We start from the raw sequence: 19,870 nt of genomic DNA, 5'->3' as shown, positions 1-19,870 counted from the left end.
GCAAATCAAAGCAAGGTAAGTGGGAGAAAAGAAAGCCGGGATAATAAGAGACCAGTGAGGGGTGCAGCAAGGAAGGACACCAACCACAATGCCCAAAACTAATGGCCATGAAGAAACACTCAAGCAGCTCTTGACATGTCAGGTAGTCGCCTTGCAGCTGAGCCTACCCAGTGGTGCTGTCTCTCTCTCTCTCTCTCTCTCTCTCTCTCTCTCTCTCTCTCTCTCTCTCTCTCTCTCTCTCTCTCAGCAGGTCTCTGGGACATAGTAAGACAGGCAAAGTAAACTTTAAGCAGCTGATACAAGATTTTGTGTGACATTTTAATATATTGTTGATGACATTTTAATAACATGCATAAAGCTAGGTTACAGATATACAGATTACAGATAAACATGCATAAAGTTCTATATGATTACACAAATTCAGTTCATATTCTTCGGTGAACTAAATTTGTGTAATCAAATGACCAGGTTGACTGAACATTTTAACAGCAGGTGAATACTCTTGCACTGGCCTGTCCACCTGTCCCCTGTGGAAATAGATATTTTGTATCATTCAGTCTCAATTAAAGTACAGATGAATGAAGCCTTGAGAAAGAAATGGAGCCTTCACAGGTCAAAATGCTACGGTCTCTTGAGATCTACTTATTTCCTTTTCACTGAGTGCCGAGAGCCCAGGGCTAACAAATAAGGCATGTCAGGGTTGACTGGGCACTGAGGGAAATTTACTGTGGCTGTGCTTCTGGTCCTCATACTCAACATTGCCATTACACCCTCGAGCAACATGCATAGCCTATTACTAACACAGAGACACACCACCGGCACTATTCCTACAGTCTGTGTAGCCTTGAAAGACAGCGATAGAGAGTAGTCTACATACATAAAGGTAGTATATGTATGTATTTCATGGTATTTTTTTACATTTACATTAAAAACAAACTTGTATGTACTTGTGTGTATTCCCTTTGATAGGCATGTGGTGATGATAATGGTACTGTACACTTTGGATATGAGCATCTACTATATAGAGCATATTTAAAACCACACATCTGTATAAAGTCCCCAACAAAGTCTCAGATGGCAGGCCTGAGCACCAGTTTTCATAGCGTCAGCCCGCATGATCTTTGTATTCGTCCTGAAAACACCACAGCTGGGAATTTCATTTTCAGCAGTCATTTGGTACATGAATTAAATTTATTTTTACTGCATTGGAAATCAGCAAATAGTGCAATTCACAGACACTACATAGTCTTAGATGTCAAGATCACAGTGTCAAAATTAAAAAACAAAAATGCCACTGTATAATTTCTTCTTTGCCAGCAGTTTGATAGTGTGTTAGTATGTTTTGCACATCTGATTTTCAATTTTATGAGGTGTTTTGGGAATCATGCAATTAGGCTGTAGGAAATAAAGCACCATTTGGCCACATTATATAGCGTCAGGTGACAAGTTTACAGGTTCAGAATTATCTATCTGATTGTTAAATTCATGCAATGTTTTTAGAATTAGGAGATAAAGAAATAGGAGTTAGGGGATAAAGGCATAAGAAATAAGATTCACCCACATTAAATAAATAGATGTATAGTTTCACACACCAAGGTCAAAAGGTCACTATTAACTATGGGTGAAATGGCCAAAAGACAATAAGCACAAGTTACTTAGCAGTAGTTCCACGCTCTGCAAGTTATTTTATGTCACACATAAACATTTTTTTCCCATCAGTTAGGCTAAGCAGTAACTGCATTTTGTAATGTCACATGCCATGTTTAGAAAGTCACAAAAAATGTAGTCAAAATGTTATAAAGTAAATGCCTTAGCATTCAAGATTATTAATTAAAGTATTTTAGTTATTTATGACATTAACCATGTAGTCATATCAATCTAGCATAGGACTTTACGTAGATAGATAGATAGATAGATAGATAGATAGATAGATAGATAGATAGATAGATAGATAGATAGATAGATAGATAGATTGAGTGATTGATTGATTGATTCACACCTGGCACCTATTGCTATATCAAATAAGCAAAGATCTCCCCCAAAACGCACCATCTACAGAGCGCCAATAAGCGCGGCATCATTTGGCGGAGGGAAAACTCCAATAAGAAGCGGCGAATAAGTCAACTTCAGCCAAATTTGGCCTACTATTAATAATTAATAATACTTATCATAAATAATATTAATAACAAGTGATTTCTTGAGAACGCTGAGAAGGGGCAGGTTGCAATAGGCCCTGTAGTGCAAATGATAAATGTAATTGGTCAAATGTACTATAATTTTGCTAATAGATTTCAGTAGGCTTAAACATATCACTGCAGCCACAGTAATGAGCCCTTCTGATTATGTATCCTATAGTAATCAGCAATATGGAAAGTAACTAAGTATGAATAAGTATGATATATTTTATATGTCCGTTTTTTGTTACACCTCCTCTGATGGGTTATAAGGGCCTGACTACACACCATTGCACTGCACAAAACTGATAAATATCTGGACAGGCGTGTTTATAATTTCAAAAATATTTCAAGTTACACGAGATACGGCACGATCGAACAGACTGATCGGAGTAGTGAACAACCGAGGGAAATACGGACCTGTGTCGCCATCTAGTGGATACGTAAATCATACTCTCAGCACACTGCTTAAAACCTATAAGAAAGGCCTTTTACTTTCGTGTTGGCTTTGAATGTAGTACTGTACTGAACAGTGTTAGGAGATAAACCCATATGTCACAGAGACGCAACAGCAGATTATTTTTATCTGAGAAACACGGGTTCGAGGACTGCGTCAAAAAGGCCGTTCTTCAGATATCCCATTGATACCACAGTAGAATATTCCAGTCCCTTAGTCTGCTTCGATTTTTGGTCGTTAATTATAGGAACAGACACTGAAAAGTGGCCTACGCACTTGACTTAGAAAGAGTACGACAAATGCTCCGAAAGCTTGATATTTTTTGAACTATTGCCTAAGGCATCATCATTCAAAATTCAAACTGTGACTGCTCTTTTTATATCCAACAATTGTATTTAATGTTGATTTATTGCAGGGTCTGTAGAAACTCTAGTATGCGTTTACTCTTTTAGCTTTATGTGTTTGAACGAAACTCAACTAGCGAATATTCCGTGTGAGTTATGAGACGTCCTGAAGAAAGAACAAAGAGAGTGGACCATTTCATTTTTGGATGTTTTTAAGTGATGCACAATTTCTAAACTCCTGATGAAGTGTAAAGGTGCGTTGGAGTAGATTCAAGAAACAGAACTCATAGCGGTCACGTAGGTGAACCACAACAACAACAATAGAGGGATTCATTTCTCTTTGGATGCGCCTTTAATTCCCGCTCATGAACACAAAACACGCCTCTAACATTACGGTGTCCCGCGGATTTCACTTAGCTTTCTAACATGGCTCCCCCCAGCGATCGATCGAGGCTGTTTATTAATACTTCGTTATTCAATGATAAGTAGAAGAGAATGATAGCTGCTATCTCAGGGTTGGAGTGCTTGTATGCAGAAGCCTAGGCAAGGATAAGCAGTAGAGTCCTTCCAACGCAGAAATAACTTTACTAGTAGTCAATAATTCTTTCGATAAATACGCATATTAAGTAGGCTAACTTGATCCAGGTTCTATCCAGAACAAGCCTTAAATTGTTCACTGGATAAAGGCCGATTCCACATTGGTCCATTAGAGGTCAGGTGTTATTCAGATACGTTAGACCATATAGACGACATGCTGCGAAAAACTTGATAACAGGTCCAGTAAACGCTCGATTACTACAATTTAAAACTAAAACAAAATATCATCACAACTAGTATCAAAGAAGGTATAGGATTTAATAGTTTTATAGATTAGAATACATGAACATATCGTTACTCTCTCATTGCAGTAAACGGATAAAACTATCATCGATCAAACAAGAATAAAAACATACTTTATCCAAAATATATTTGATCATTAAAAAGTCGAAAGAAATTATTACATAGAATAAAGAAGGCACAAATGTACAATAAATGATAGTCTTATTGCAATGACCCTAAAAGTTCAAACAGGAATCAGTGAACTACCACCAAATCCTCCCCAGAGTCTACAGCGGTAAAGCCACATGTGCAGGGCCATCTTGTTCTCATGTAGTATTGTTTCTAAAAAGGTCTCCCTTGCAGCACAACCTTGGCATGCCAGTTGCAGTCATGCCAACATCAGTGCGTCATAATTTCTCTCCACTGCAGGTTGTGTGTAGCAGCAGCTTTCAGTGACTGACAATGACCAACTGACATGCCCTTTAAAACAAAAACAAACAAACAAAAAAACAAAAACGTAAACTTTGTAATCCTTAATTAATTTTGGAAGCCTTTTTTTTTTTTGGGAAGAAAGCTTTTCTTTATGTTGTTAGTAAAACAAGTACCAACAAACACAGAAAACTTGTATTTGTTAAATCAACAAGACTAAAGATGACAATAAATGAATGAAATTAATTAAAAATATCTTTGGGCATGTATGAGGACAGTTCAATAGTACTAATAATTAATTGTAATTATTTGATCTACAAAACTGGATATAATTCATGTCTGAGTCAGGGAATGCCCAGATACTAGGAGACCGCTTAGTGTTTACAACATTATAAAAGATTACACCACCACCCAAACAGTCATAATACTAATGCGTCCTGCTTAAGTTCACAGCAATGTAATTGTCAATCTATGTAAAGAAAGTGATGCGATTACTGTTATTGCTATGCTGTAACAACAATTCGGCTTTCTTCAAGTTATCCGAAACAATAAGTTTAAAATCTAGCATAGAAATTTTACTCCCTTATCTGCTCAGGGGCTGCTATTAATGTGCTGACTATTCTAGCTTTTACTGACAAAAAAAAAAATACACTTGTTAATTAGGAGCAAAAATATCAGTGTTCATTGACATTAATATAAAGGCAGACTGGACACATGGAGTGCAGAATGAAGAAATATCCATCACCCTTAGCACAGTGAAAAATTATTAATTTACAATCATCTACAGTCCAGGATTACAATCCGTTACAACTGTATGCATGAGTATGATCATACAATCAATGCAAACAAAGTTTCTTCATTTGTAAATTATTGAGAAAATTTGCAAGGCATTAAAAAATCTTAAATTAAGACAAAATGCATAATATTGTTAATTCTTCATGTCATCCTTTGGTGAAAGGATCTCAGCATCCAGACAGAAAATGCTTACATTGTGAATGTACAGCAGGCACACAGCAGGATACAGCACTGTGCCCTGCCCTTTGAGTCCCAAGAAAATAAATAGGGCCATACATATACAAATGCAACAGCTGTAGGCAGCAGTAGAGGTCCCAACACACACAATTCACACTCACTTTCATCTATCAGAATAAAAACACACTCAAAACAAGCTGAAAAGCAGATATGGATGTACAGATAATAGTATACAACACCTTTTCTTTTTTGAATGCTTGGTTCTTGGAGTACTGGACACATCTAAGCTATGGGAAGCACTAACTACCAAAACCCACCATCTCTGCCATTATGTTCTTGTCACAGTCGTAGAATGTTAGCCCTGTATTTTGGGCCTCACCCTAAACTTTGGAGTTCAGAGCCAACAGGATGCTGGGTTTCTCCTCAATAACGCGTACCAGCAAGTTATCAATGTAGTCTTCCAGCTCAAGGATCTTGCTGTCTTTCTTAGAGAGCTCAGCTTGCTGCTTGACGACCAGTGTGATCAGCTCTTCTTGAGTGAGCTGGGTAAATGGTCCGCCCTCAGTTGTCTGAGGAAAGGGCGGGAGAACATGAGGGTGAAAACCGTATCAAAAACAGCACAAGCTAGAAACGTGAAATAGAATCGGATATATCAAGTTTGTCAGTACTAGTCTGCTGTTTGCATAAACAGGCGCACCTTTGATTTCTCAGTCGCTTCTCGAATGGTTGGAGTCTTTAAGTCTTTCACCACGGAGATGTTAATGTTAGGCTGGTTTTCAGCTGTATTCATTGGTTTCACTGGATGGGGTCTAAAGCAAAACAGAGGAAAATGGACTTTAGTGCAGCAAAACATCACACAACATTTGAAAAAGAACACAATAAAGGTGTCCTAAACTAATTAATCATGATAAAACACTTTGCATTATCCCAGATTCAGTGTTTGACAGTAGCATTCAAATTTCAATTTATTGAAACTGAACAAATAATCAAAATGGCTGTGAGCCGATTTACAGGTTAACATCAGAGGCAGCAAAGAAAAATAATTTAAGAAAGATCAAAAATACAAGAACTTTGTTAGTTCTCCCACCATAAAGGGACAGTCATTAATCTCTTTATAAGTATACCAAAATATCCCCAGTGAGTAAAAAACAGAACACCTGCTGAAACCAGATTCTTTAAATTGTTATGATGAGGCAAGAAAAAACCTATAAGAATTTATAGGTTGACGTGATCCAACAAAATCTTTCACCAAATAACTTGGCAGCATAAACCCCAATATCATTTGGAGAAACCTGCAAATCTACAACAACAATTAAAGCAGAGTTTACAAAAATGTTTTCCTGGGTAGAATAATACCAGGCTCTGAAACAAATGTACACATTATAGTCTAATAGCAGTATAAACCAATCCTTTTAATTAATTTCAAATCTACGTCTTAGAAAGCACCTTTCATCGGATCACCATTTTGTTTCTTGATGAACAAGTAGTAGTGAATCACCAGCCAATCTCAAGTTCACCATCACAGTCTCAAAAGGGAAAGAGTCATCTTTTGAAAAGAACAGAGCACAGCACTTCAGAAACAAGAAAGCCAAAGGAAGTCCCAGGGTTAGTAGGGTGGAATCAGGGGGATTATTCTCACCTGCGAGGGGTCAGTACCCCACCTCCTGCACTGCTTGGAGAGGTGACTGACTGAACCTCAGAGGGTGAGACCCAGGCAAGGAGTGTGCTCTTGCCCCCAGAAACGGTTCCAGATGGTGGTTCTGATGTGCCTGAGGACGATGACGCTTGAGCAGGGGAAGTGAAAGGATCTATTGCAATGACGGCTTTTGAGGTGGCTGTCATGCTATCACCACTGTGTTGTCCAGCAACACTAGTAACAGTTAATTCAACATCTTCTTGTATAGGCTGACAGACTGGTTTGTCTGTAATATTTTTCTTCATTATAGTTTTCTCCAAGTCTCTAGGGGGCTGAGGTGCTAGTTTTTTCTTCGATGAGTATACTTTCTGGAAGGAGGGAATGGAGTTGCTGTGTGCTTTGTGGGTATTTGTTTCAACTTTGGATGCAGATGATCCAAAGAATGGGTCCGTTTGAGCTTTGGATACAGGAGATCCAAAGAAATGATCCGTTTCATCTTTAGATGCAGGAGATTCAAAAGATATATCAGTTTCATTTTTGGGTATAGCAGAGCCATAGAATGGGTCCATTTCATTTTTAGGTCCAAAAATGTTATCAAAATCTTCTTGAGTTAAGAGCTGATCTTCAGGCTTCTTTGCTTGTTTTGGGCCATCAGCAAATAGGTCACCTTGATCCATGTTCTGCTGTGGCATGGCCCAAGGGTCCTGAGAAATTAGCTTATCATTTGGGAAGGGGTCAAATTTAATCAGAGCACTGGTGAGATTTGCAACTGTTTTTTTTGGAATGTCTTCAGTTTTGGCAGTATGAGTTGATAAATCATCTGATTTAGGTGTAGGGACTCTTTCCTGCAAACCTATATCCTCTTCTAAGGTCTTACTTGTAAAGAAACCTTCATTTTTCCTTTCCACCTGGGCACTTTTTGATGACGTTAGAATAAGAGAAGTCACCTGCTCTGGTTGTTCCTGTATGACTGGTTCTTTGCTTAGAGCCCTTTGCCTAGGTTTGGCTAAAGGCACCCCCGCGCTATCAGAGTTTGAGATTTCTGACGAATTAGATTTTTTTCTGGCTGCTGGTATTGGCTTTTCTTTTGGCTCGGGGGTTTGATCAACAGTGCTCAATGGTTTCTTTTCTCTTACCTGTTCTTGCTGACTCTGGACATTTGGTGCTGGGCCAGTGCCCAACGCTTTGGCAGTAAAAAAGCTGGATTTGTCTGTAGTAGCATAAAGTTGTTCATGGGTATGTACTTTCTTAGACTTGTTCACAGTAGCATACACTGGTTTGGCTATACGAGCTTGTTTGGAATTAATCTCAAGCAGCTGTCTTGCTGCTGCCAGAGTAGATGTCTTTGGTGAGATTGTAGCTTGTTTAGGTGTCACTGTTTTTGTGGAGAGAGCGGATTCCTCCTCTTGATCTGTGTGATGTTGATTGAGGCTTGATGCATTCCTTTCCTTCAAAACAGGTGATGTATTATGTTCATCAGGGCCATCTACATTCATTTCTTCTCCAATAAGCTGGATATGGCCATCCATTTTTCTCTGGTTTACCTCAGCTATGATATGTTCCCAACGAGTGCTAGTCATGACTCCATGCTTCCTCTTGGGAAAGAGCGCATCATAATCGGGGAGAGGAAGAGGTGGTTTTTGACCTTGCTGAGAGTTTGATGAATGTGATCCATTTTTTAGATTCTGGTTTTCATTCTTGGAGGAATCCCCAGGGTAACTAGGTGGTTTAGAGGCCTTGTGCTTTATCTGAGCCATGCTTGTAGTGAAGTCAACTCCTGAAAGGTTCTCAGTTCTCTGGGGTTTAGGAGGTGCCATGGAAGAGTGGAGGTTTGAAAACATATCAAAAGATTCAAAAGGTTGGTTAGAGGGAGATGGCACTGGGAGAAGGTTAGAAGCAGGGACAGTGTTCTGGATGTCTGAGGTGAAAGGGGAGGCAAGGGGATCGGTATTATCTGTTTCAGACTTCGAACTGAGAGCCAATCTGCCAAGAAGCAAGAACACAAAAGACCAATTTGTCAATCCCCATCCACTGACTGCCCAACTAACAGAAACTGAACTGCTTTTTTAGTACTGTAGTCCCTAAATAAAGAACATTCTGCCAGTTCTCAGACTTGTAATCCTTTAGTCTTAACAACATCATACTATGTCCTATTAGGTTGGATGGTAGCACACGCACAGGCAACTAACAAAGCTCTGCATCAACTAAAGATTAGTCTTTCACTGCTCTCGGATATGTGCTTTAATGATCATTAATGCAGTTGTGTTATCAAGGTTAAGGTTGTTACTGCAGATGTATTATTATTATTATTATCCTGCCATAAGTGCACTCCGGTATGGCAATTTTTTTTATTTTTTTTTAACTTCAGGAAGATTTTAGTTTTTGGTTTTTTTTGTTTGTTTTTTTAGAATTAGTTAATTAGTTTCCTTTTTGTAGGTCAATTAATACCAAAAGCAACTGAGGAACACAAGGGAGAGGACTATTTCGTTGCAAATGCAACACAAACAAAATAGAAGTCTTCAAAATGGAGTCATGATTTGCCATTTGCTTTGACTAGTATGTGACTTGAAATCTTAAAAGAAAAATCATAGTCTTGAATGCTGTCCCCATAGTCCCCATAGCATTTCCAAAGTCATGCAAACACACCTAACATTAAATAGATAACACACGTTTAAAGAACAAAATCCTTAGCGTGATCCATCATAAAAAGTATATCTAAAAAAAACACACATTACTCACCACCTGAAGGATACTATATTGATACTTCCTGATATTCCTACACTTGAGTGAAAAGTCTCAAAGTTCAGGAAAAATAAATAAATAAATAAAATCAGCACAGCATTAGCCATCCTCACTCACACAATGCCAGTTAGTCACAGTCTGTGAGCGTGTGACGCCACATCACGCATCTGCAACTGGTTTCTCTCCATACCTTCACACCTCAGCTGACACACCTGGCCACATTCCCTCAGCATTTGCCAATCAGCACTGCTGCTATACTGGTCCAATAGGGTGAATTTAAGACCGAAAGAAGTCAACATTCCTTTGTCTTATACTATGTCTTATAGGTTAAGAAGAAATTAGCTAGGACCGCTAATGGCCACCAGATTAAGAGACACTGCAATGGATGGCATATGCATGATTTAGGTTATAAATCAGTCTTAAAGGAGTGATTCAATCAAGGTTCTATTACAGACGACATCCACCACTGATACTAAAGATTTGTCAAGAATGGAAGAAATTCAAGAAGACACAAGACACTGAACATTTAACACAAAACTTAAATAAATATCATCACCCATGTTTACAGCAGAATGAGTTTGATTAATAGTTGCTGGTATTACTACTTGATGCTGACAGCAAGAGAGGAACCCAGTCTCACTCCGGTCTCACAGAAAACCATTGAGTGATTTGTCTCATGGTGAAAAAAAATCCATTAAGCCCCAAGAGAGGATAGGAAATAAGCATCATAATCAACACCAGCAGTGCTTTGATTTAAAAAGTGTTGCGTTTAATCATGGCCCTTTTTGATATGTTATTCATAAGAACACACAGTAAGTAGCGTATCTTCAGAGCTTGTTACATCTATTATTCATTCTCAGTGCATGTTCAAGACATAATTGGTTTACCAAACCTGTTTCAGGAAAAGCAGTCGGAATTGAACAGGTTTTTAAGCATCTTAGAGTTACTCTTAATTTATTATTTAAAATTTCTTTACCATCAAATTCCTTTTATATAGCCATTTCCATATTTCAGTAAATGGTTTAGAAAATCCAGGGGCAGAGCTTTTCTTTTTACAATATAAGCATAAGGCTGTGAATTTTTCCATGTTGCTATTATTAAGAGTCACACAGAAAGGGTTTGGTTGAATACGACAGTCTAAATGAAGGACTTCCCCTGTAAAGATTAGGTCATTCAACAGAGGCTGAGCAGACCGAGGTTAGTGGAGTGGAATTACAGCCCTGGTTTCTCACACATGTCCAGTCTTATTCCTGCCCCTAACGGTCTGCATTACCATTCACTGTGCTGTGTCAGGTCCAGGCAGAGATGAGGTTTACACAACCCATGAGTGAGATTTCTTCTCATTATCTCATTAATATCTGCAACCATTAACATTTTTCATTGAGAAAAATGTCCTGTGTATTATTGGGACTGGGTTTGAGGGAACATCTCTTGAGGTGGTCAACACCTTACGCCAACTAACGCATTGCTGTGTGTTAACTGGGATGTGGTAAAAACATCTGAAAACTCACCTTGGCTTAACGGCAGAGACCTTGGCTGTACGGCCAGGGAAGGCATTGCTGGGTGGCGCCGGGGCAAAGGAAGATTGTGCTCCCTTTGGAGGGTTTGCTGGGCTCCCTTCTAAATAAGGGCTTGTGTCTGAGCTGAGAGGAATTTCTTCAAAAGGGTTTGAGGAAGCAACTACTTCCATGTGTGTGGGATGTTCTGTAGCTGGTGAATGGGGTTCCTCTTTCTTCTTGCCTAGGCCAAAAAGAGAGGACAGCCTCTCGGTCACCCTGGCCTCCTCATGGCGCTTCTGTTCCTCCGTTTTCCTTTTCTCTTCTTCGCCTCTTCTCCTCTGCTGCTCTTCCTCCTGTTGTCGCTTTTTCTCCTGGTCCTCCTGCTGTCTTCTCAGCCTCTCCTCTCGCTCCTGCTGCCTCCTCCTGTCCTGCTCCTCCTGCCGGTCCATGACCTCTTGCAGGCGCCCATCCGCCTTCCTGTGCTTCTTTTCTTCATCCTCACCGGAGAGCTGTGGAGCGCGCGGGGCCCTCTCCATTGGCTCGGGCTTGTAGGTCGGAACGCTAAGGCCCTTGAATGAGTCGACCGAGACGTCAGATGCGTTCCGCTCGTGGGATTTCCGCAGGTCTTCCGCAGAACCCTTTGCAGAGCTGCTCAGGCTGAGCATGGAGCCGGAGCTGGCAGCCGGCTCTTCCTCCTCAGCGTACACGTGGCTGCCATTGATGCACAGGTTGTTCTGCTCAGCAATGTTCTGCTTCGAGCGATTCAGCAGAGAAAACGGGCCTAGAGATGCTTTGCTGTCCGTGCTGCCGGTTCGCTTGTGGCCCAGAAATTTGAACTTGCGTTTCACTATTTGGGACAAACACACCAAAAAAAACTCATTAATATCAAACACATATTTCAAATCGCTTTAGCACTCTTAACTCTAACAGTTACTGCACCTTTATGTGTCATGCACTGAGGACAGAAAAGGAAGAAACCTAATTTAAGTAAATACCAAACAGCTCCTTATTAAACTCCTACAAGAGCGTCTGTGTAGCGAGAGCCCTCACCGTCGGGGGACTCCACGTTGAGCCCGGAGGAACGACTGCTGCTCAGCGAGCTGTTCTTCTCAGGCAGCGTACCGAGCGTGGACATGGACTGGGACACGCCCCTGTGCAGGTTGGACTTCGGCGCGAACAGGGATTTCAGCTTCGACGGCGGCTTGCTCTTCGGAGAGACTGTGCTGGCCTCCTGCTCCTCTTCGCTGTCCGTCAGGACCTGGCTGACCGCGGAGGGCACGACGGCAGAGGCCGAGTCCGACAGCCCGTCCCTCTTTTTGCCACGGACCTTGTCCTTGAGCTTGGAGAGGCGGGAACGCGGCTTGTCCTGCATGGACAAGTCGAACATGCTGGCCGTCATGTTGTTGCGCATGAACTGGATGTCCAGGAGAACTTCGCCCCTTTCCTTATCCTCCTTACCATTCTTATCCACCAGCTTGTACCAGCTGAAAATAGACAAACGTGCTTTGCGTTAAACTCAATTACGGTAATTTAGTCAGTTCATTATCAGGGCGATATCTGGGTCACAAACGCGGCTAAAAATAACTCTCACTTGCTGCATCTTGTTAATAAACAAATAATAATAGGAGGACAGGGCTCTTTGTATACAAGTCATGCACCCAGCATCTCCCATGGGAGCCAGCACCTGTTCCAGTAACTCACATGGCATGAAAGGCCACTGGTGGATAATGAAATCAGACAATTATTTCTTTGTGCTGTGTGTGCATGCCCCTCGTCTCCTCTGTGTGGGGGATTAATCGTGCATTCAGCAGAGAGGCCAGACAGGAGTGTGACACTCACACAGGAAAAACATGCTTTTGGCCGCCCATGCGCCCATCGTACTACGTGCTCTCCGATGCAAGGATGACGGAGAAGTTGGAGTAAGGTTGAGAACTGCAGTCAACCCAGGCTGTCAGAGTATTGTGAAACTAACTGTATCCAGCGTGAGATTTATAAATACATTCTTTTAGGAAACGTTTGTTTCTCTTGTAGCCTCTGGTTCTTTTAGGCCTACATATAAACCAGTACACTCCTAAGGTTTGCATGGGGCCTGAAATAGAGCGTTAAGATCTTGGGAAAATACAGGAAATGCCAACCTCTGTGGCATTGTAACCAAAAAGTCATACACTGAGAAGCACAGACGTCCAAGTAACATCATATTAAAAAGATCTGTGGTCAAACGTTTTAAACGACAAGTGGTAAGTATTAATTACTGCTATTATAGCTGTTAAATGCATAGATTAAAGTCTCAGAGTAACGTGGGCCAGTGTTTAAACTGCCTAGCACAACACAGTTTACAAAGCACAATTCTGCACATCCAATATTCGAAGCTCTCCAGGAAACACTGGCCTATTCATACATTTTTCAAAGCCACATTATGCAAAACATATTCTCCACACTCACGGAGCCACACAACAAACATAGCCAGTTAGTGGTACCTTTCCCTGCAGAAAACTTTGTGTGGAAGAACAGGGAGGAAAAAAAAAACAAAGAATCCTTCGACCGTACTAGAGAACACCAGCACATTCCATGAGCCTTAGATGGCATGGTCTGGGTTTAGATAACGCAGTTCCCGTCAAGATAAGCAAGGAGGAGCTGCCATCGTTCCCAGAACAAATCTGCCCTCCCTGCAGTTTACAAGGCAAGGGCAGTGAAAGCCAACAGAGCGTTGAGTCCCATAGTCATTAAAGCAGCAGTGCACGACAGATGGAAAACATTGTAGCCAATGGACACAAGCCACTGACATCTTGCCAGGGTCATGTTTACTCGCTGATGGGGAGAGTTTCTTGATCTTAACTGTAAACAGTAACGCAGGCAACAGGTAAACAGTAACACAGGCAATAAGTTGGTCACAGGTCACACCTAGAGAGCTGTGGTCCTGACCAAAACTTCCCACTCATTTCTCAAGGCTAAGCTAATGGTTTTTCTCCATGTAACAAGGCTATACAGCCTTCATACTGTTTACATGAAACCAGGCTTGAAGGTCAGTGAAAGGCCAGGGGAAAAAAAAAAAAAAATTAATAAAAATTATGAAATTAGGCATATGATCGCATGAGTCACTTACAGACAAACTCCTAAGTCGCTTAACTGTTTGATGTCTGTAAGCACCTACGTAGCTCATACCTGCTGTCTTCATATAACCTTGCACTGTGAGCAGTACTGCGTCATTATTTTCATGCCAAATGAAGCACGAATACATGCAGGACTGTGTCTGCATCCATAACGTTTTCTTGGCAGAGAATAATAATGTCAGACATTTACTGACTATTCTGCTTTGCATAGTTACACCAGCGCCCACACCCACACACACACACACACACACACACACACACACACACACACACACACACACACACACACACACACACACACACACACACACACACACACACACACACACACACACACACCCACACCCACACACCCACACCCACACACCTGCTGCCAGCCAATAATGCCAACACCTTATCAGCTTGCAAAGGAGCCAATACAAACAGCCAGACGTCATGCAAGGAAACGAAACCTTACTTGGGAACACAATTGGAATTGGATAGTGTAGAGACTCTTGGTGGCAGAGTCTAGGGTACAGCGAGTGATTCTGATATCTTATTTAGAACCCTTTGTGTGATATGTAGCAGCCCAGTAAAACTTCTCTGATATTATCCTATGGGGATAACAGGAACTATGACTGCATATGGGTACTGGAGTCTGCCCTGTTTCAACAAAGAACACAAATGCATCTTCCTAAGAAACCACTACCCCATGTCTCCAATTCCACAAGGATCTTGGAATACTTAACTGGTCCATCCAGTCTCGTCAGCTATTCTATTTAAAGGACATTATTTGTTGATTTTTTCCACGAGGCCGTAATGCGATATTCAGTGAGGAATGCAAAAGGTGTATTAAGCAATAATTAAGATGGATTGAAAATCTTAAGATTGATCACACATAACTGGCCAAAACAAATGTGCACAACTTGGAGGAAGAGAAAGCCCCAGCAGAGAAAGAAAGAATACTTAAACACTCAGAACCAGAAAGTAACTGTCCTTCTGTACGGTGAGAAACAGTAATACTATTTACTATAGAATAGTCCCATAATTCAACATGGGTCTCAAATGTCTTTCTAAGGTGCATCCATTTCTAAATGCAGGTGTGATTCTTTTATCAGATAATGAAAAGTGAATACAAGTGTGAAAACGCTAGTGACGTGTGTGAATATTACCATGGTGTCAGGCTATGGAAGCATTTGACAATAGCTGAACCATGCTAGAAGTAAACCTCTGAGATACTCCCTCACAAAGGACAAAGGACACCCTTGGAAGAAACGCTGATCAATGACGAGAGCCACCGCATCCACGTTACACTCAAGCAGGGCAGTAACTCAACACCGAGTGCTAAGAAAAATGAGGGGCAGAATTCAATACTCTGTGTGCGAGAGAAAGACAGAGAGAGAAGGGGGGGGGGGGGGAGACACAACAAAAAAACCCCCAAAAAAAACCCCAAACACGCTACACTCTGGACCTTGCAAAAAATAGCATGCTAAAAGATGACACTTTAGACTTGGCAAGATACGCCTCAATGACAGATAAGACCTGAGATTAGTAAAGGTCAATAAGCACTACAGGTGAAGTAATTTATGGAAGAGACCTGCGGTGCTCCTCTCAGAACAACCCCGTCACCTTGAGTTCACCTGGAAAAAAGCCTTCACATTCTGAATATCGACACTGGTGTTAAACAAGAATATCATTTCGTTATGCAACCTCCTGCTCTGCATTCTGCACGGTTCAACCTTTCAAATGTCAAAAGCCAAGAGACTACACCAGGACTCTTCAGAATAGTGATAATGCAGTTAGACCAACCCACTTTACATTTAAAAACAGCACCGTAAGCAATATATTTATAGTGAACATGACGAAATGGGCCGAACCCAAAGCGGACAGACAGGCATCTCCACCTTTTTTCTCAGGAACACCTGATCGGGGTGTGACCTGCAACAAAACACGATGACCTCAAAACGCAAATGAGCACCTTACTGCCATGTTTGCATAGACAGCACTGGAAGACCGATGTGAATGGTCAAAAATACTTCACCACTGAGCCCAACTTCTCGACGGAAGGGGAGCAGGAGCAGGAGAAGGACCTCCAGTACACATCAGCAATATGCCTTTAAAGCAAATCATATCACCACCAAGACAGACTAAGGAGGGATTTAGTAACATCTGGCAAGCTTTTCCCCAACCCATTCCACAGCAAAACTATGCAGAGTTCAGATGACATTGCCGAACTTGAAGTATCTGGAATCAAGGCTGTGAAGCTGGAAAAACACACACGCACGCATGCACGCACGCACGCACCAATATTTATGTGGGCCTAATAATGAAGGTCACTTGTGTGGGCGGTTGGCACACAAGCTTGAACCAGTGCCATATAGGAATGAGACGTGAATGAGTCATAAATGATTCAAGGCATGTGGTGTCTGCAAACCACTACGACTTGAGCCAGACTGTCCACCCCAGGAGGACCGTAGCGTGGCGGACACTGCACTCTGACCCTGTTTTTGGGCCCTGTAAAGGTGCTGTTGTAACAATATAAAAATGGCATGGATGCTGAAAAAGCATATACTCATTCATTACACACACACACACACACACAATTTTTTGTATTAATACTTACATGAATTATTTTTGTTACTTTTTATGTTACTGAATCCTTGTGTTACTGATGCCTTGCGAGATGGCTAGAGGAACACAGGTTTAGTTCCTAAACCTCTTTTGTTTGACTTGCACAAATCTATGCTGATTTCAAACACAATTAAGATCTGCATTTGTCCTATTCCAGTTCTACCCTCAGAATAACTGAAGCTATGTGGGGCCACACAGACAGAGGAACAGAATAAAAAAGCAGCGAGAGTCAAAATACGATACTTGGAAGAATAGAACATTACCGGGCTACCTGGGGACCTTTTTTATGCAAGTATACATCTACTGTACTGACAGTTTGCTTGGCTGGCCAAAGACTTGCATGGTACTATACATGTAATCCTCATACCAAATGGCACATAAAACTATGGTCCAACAGTTACATGTTTAATGTTTGACACCTGGTTTTGTGTAGCACGGAGAACCTCTTTCTTCTTTGACAGCACCATTCGTTACCCCACTACAAAAAACCAGGCCTGATGGGACTTCAGAGAGGACTTCTCTGGGACAGGCTGGTTTGAATACAGGAAAGCAGAGATGATATGATCGGAAAGCCAGGTGTTCCTAGATTACTTGCCATTGCTGATTTTGTGTTTGTTCCAACCCCGAGGCACTCATTATCTTTAGTTCCATTTGACGCACGAGTCTGATCAGGTGCGTTTGTGCACATGCACACCTGTCTGTCTCTGTGTGTGTTAAGGGGAAAGGGTTGCTGAGAGGATAAACAGATTATGTCACTTTAACTATGTGGAACAGCATGCGGGCTGGTGTATTTATCTTAGTATACTCTCTATCCTGTTGAACAGAAACTCAAATAAGGCTAGGTCACCGAATAGAGTCTGTGTGCCCTGTGGGCCCTGATTAAATGTAGGCATGACCAGGAAGCACTCCCGATGTCACAGGGGAATAAAAAGGCAGTCAAACAGTATGTCCGTAGCAACATGTGTGGTATAATCACATAGCTCAGTCAACAAAGTTGGGCAGACAGCAAAACTAAAGAATAGCAACCAAACCCAACAAAGCGTCTGACGATTCACCTGGCAGGACAAGTGTGGTCTAAGAGAGGCTTGGCCCTCGGGGCTACAGACTGGCAGGTCCTGTTATGATGCTTTTTAAAAACACTTCTGTATGGGTGTGAACCCACACAGGACATTTTTCCATCACAAAGAATGCATTCAACAACGCTAAACTAAAACTTCCCCATGTTAAAAAACGTAACTAACATTCCAGGAAAAGCCTTTCACATCAGGGTCTTCATGAGGTGGTGTGCAGCAGGGAAGGTGCCTAACCCTACAGTGGCACTATAAGGGCAGAAGTTACAGAACAAGTGTCCTTTTATCAATCTACACCTTCCAATTGTTACTTTGCATCATTTATAACCGAACCACACAGGCTGGCGAATAGAAATTGGCACAGAACATGAATTATATTTACACAACTATTTTGTGAATAATTTCTAAAGACATGCAGTAATATGAAGTCACAGGGTTTTTATAAATGTAACAACTGACAAACTGTTACATTTCTAACCATTTAATAGTGTATAAATTAAGTTAAATAGTTACTTTTATATGTGTTGTGGGTTGAAAAAACAAGGCCAAATAAGTCTTGAAAGTAAATATTAGGTTTACGCAAGTCGTCAGCCATCCAGCAGTGCTTGCTGGGCTTGTGCACGTCCTGTATTTTAAATCGTTATTAATAGACTCACAGCTCCATGTGATGACTAAAGAACCAACAATGGAATGTAGCCGTGTACCTGCGCTCCATGGCAACCCATTAGCAAATGTGTATTTCTTGTTTACACCTCCTTGTTTACACGTCAAATAAGTCCCACTAAACGTTTCAGGACACAAGAGAACATATAGGAAGGCTCAGCGCACACTAATTAAATGTCACCAAAGTTAAAAAATTAGTTGGATCTGACATTAGTAAAGCATCTTCAAACCAAATGAAGTCTGGTATACATCAACTGATTAATGGGGGTTATCTGATCCAAAACAAATATCCCTGGGGCTGAAAACTAATGAGATGTACATAAAGACCACCCAGAAACACTAAATGATTTACACTTTTTATTACACCACGACTACAACCCATTTCCTCTAATATTAGTGTCAGTATGTCATAGCATATATTTCACCGAAGGCTACTCACTCGGTCCTCTTTCGGGACTTGCTGTCGTGGAGGTCCAGCAAGTTGACGATCGCTTGCCCCAAAAGCTTATCCAGACCCACCAAGGCGCGGTGCATCACGACGACGTACAGCGTCTGACGCTCCGCGTTCCCGCTCTGGAACATGGGCAGATCGAAGGTAGCCTCCTCTTTCCAAACAGGCGCTATGCATTTCTCGGCCACCGAGGTGGAGAACTTGTCCTTGGCCACCTGTATGATGGCGTAGGCGTCGTTGGTTCCGTTCTTGCCTTTGATCCGCAGGTTCCGTGCCTGAAGCACCGTTACCTGCACGCTGGTGGGATACCACTGCTGGCTCTGGTCAGCTAGGGACATTGTTTAAATCTCGGGCTTAGGCAAATTTAAGAGTCCTCGTCTGCCTTTCGACAGACGAAAGAAGACGTTTCTGTGGTTTTCGACCAAACCTACAGCTGGCCACTAACTCTCTAAGAGTAGTACAGCAGTCCTCTTTGAAGCCGCTCACTTGTAACCCGGTGACGCGGCCGTCGCTCGAGCGATATCTCATCACAAGCTCCGCCTCCAATGTGACGTAGCCTATTGGCGCGAGGTGACGCGTGCGGGCAGGTAAGCCGCGGACGGTCGGAGCAGCGTTAACAAGCCTACGGATGACTTACGCTTTACATATTTGCTGCCACAGAACTATAACAAAAATGTTTAAAGTTCGGCTATATGAATTTACGCACTTAAACTCTAAAACACCGAAACGATTAAAACGATTCCTAAATTATGTAATTCACAATAATACCATTCATTACTGTAATAGGCTTATTCAGCAGCTGAGAGACAGCTTTACATTTTTTAAAGAAATGTATGTGATGTAGAGGCAAGTCTATTACTATTGCGACTAATAATAATAATATTAATAGTATAT

The 19,870-nt window shown here is 41.5% G+C and overlaps 1 protein-coding gene across 1 annotated transcript; it reads right to left on the bottom strand.

The window, feature by feature from the left end:
- Positions 1–3,811: 3,811 nt before the first annotated feature.
- On the bottom strand, positions 3,812–19,850 carry rab11fip1a (RAB11 family interacting protein 1 (class I) a). The gene is made up of 5 exons (XM_027025018.2): positions 18,965–19,850; positions 12,123–12,556; positions 11,085–11,919; positions 5,893–6,004; positions 3,812–5,764 (listed from the first exon to the last, which is right to left on the bottom strand). The coding sequence occupies exons 1-5, from the start codon at positions 19,312–19,314 to the stop codon at positions 5,576–5,578; spliced, it is 1,920 nt and encodes a 639-aa protein (XP_026880819.2). The 5' UTR covers positions 19,315–19,850; the 3' UTR covers positions 3,812–5,575.
- Between the last annotated feature and the right edge of the window lie 20 nt (positions 19,851–19,870).

Source organism: Electrophorus electricus, chromosome 18 (assembly GCF_013358815.1).
Source record: "Electrophorus electricus isolate fEleEle1 chromosome 18, fEleEle1.pri, whole genome shotgun sequence".
NCBI classification, from domain to species: Eukaryota; Metazoa; Chordata; class Actinopteri; order Gymnotiformes; family Gymnotidae; genus Electrophorus; species Electrophorus electricus.
The sequence above is the reverse complement of the archived record's forward strand: the minus strand, read 5'-3'. Positions and strand labels throughout refer to the sequence as shown.

What these genes read in the sequence shown, in the direction of transcription:
- rab11fip1a (XM_027025018.2), bottom strand. Translation starts at nt 19,314, where the DNA reads ATGTCCCTAGCTGACCAGAGCCAGCAGTGGTATCCCACCAGCGTGCAG. An exon ending in CAACGTGGAGTCCCCCGACG is followed by an intron (nt 11,920 to 12,122) that starts GTGAGGGCTCTC and finishes TGTCCCAAATAG; the next exon opens with TGAAACGCAAGTTCAAATTT. An exon ending in GTCTCTGCCGTTAAGCCAAG is followed by an intron (nt 6,005 to 11,084) that starts GTGAGTTTTCAG and finishes GTTTTGCTTTAG; the next exon opens with ACCCCATCCAGTGAAACCAA.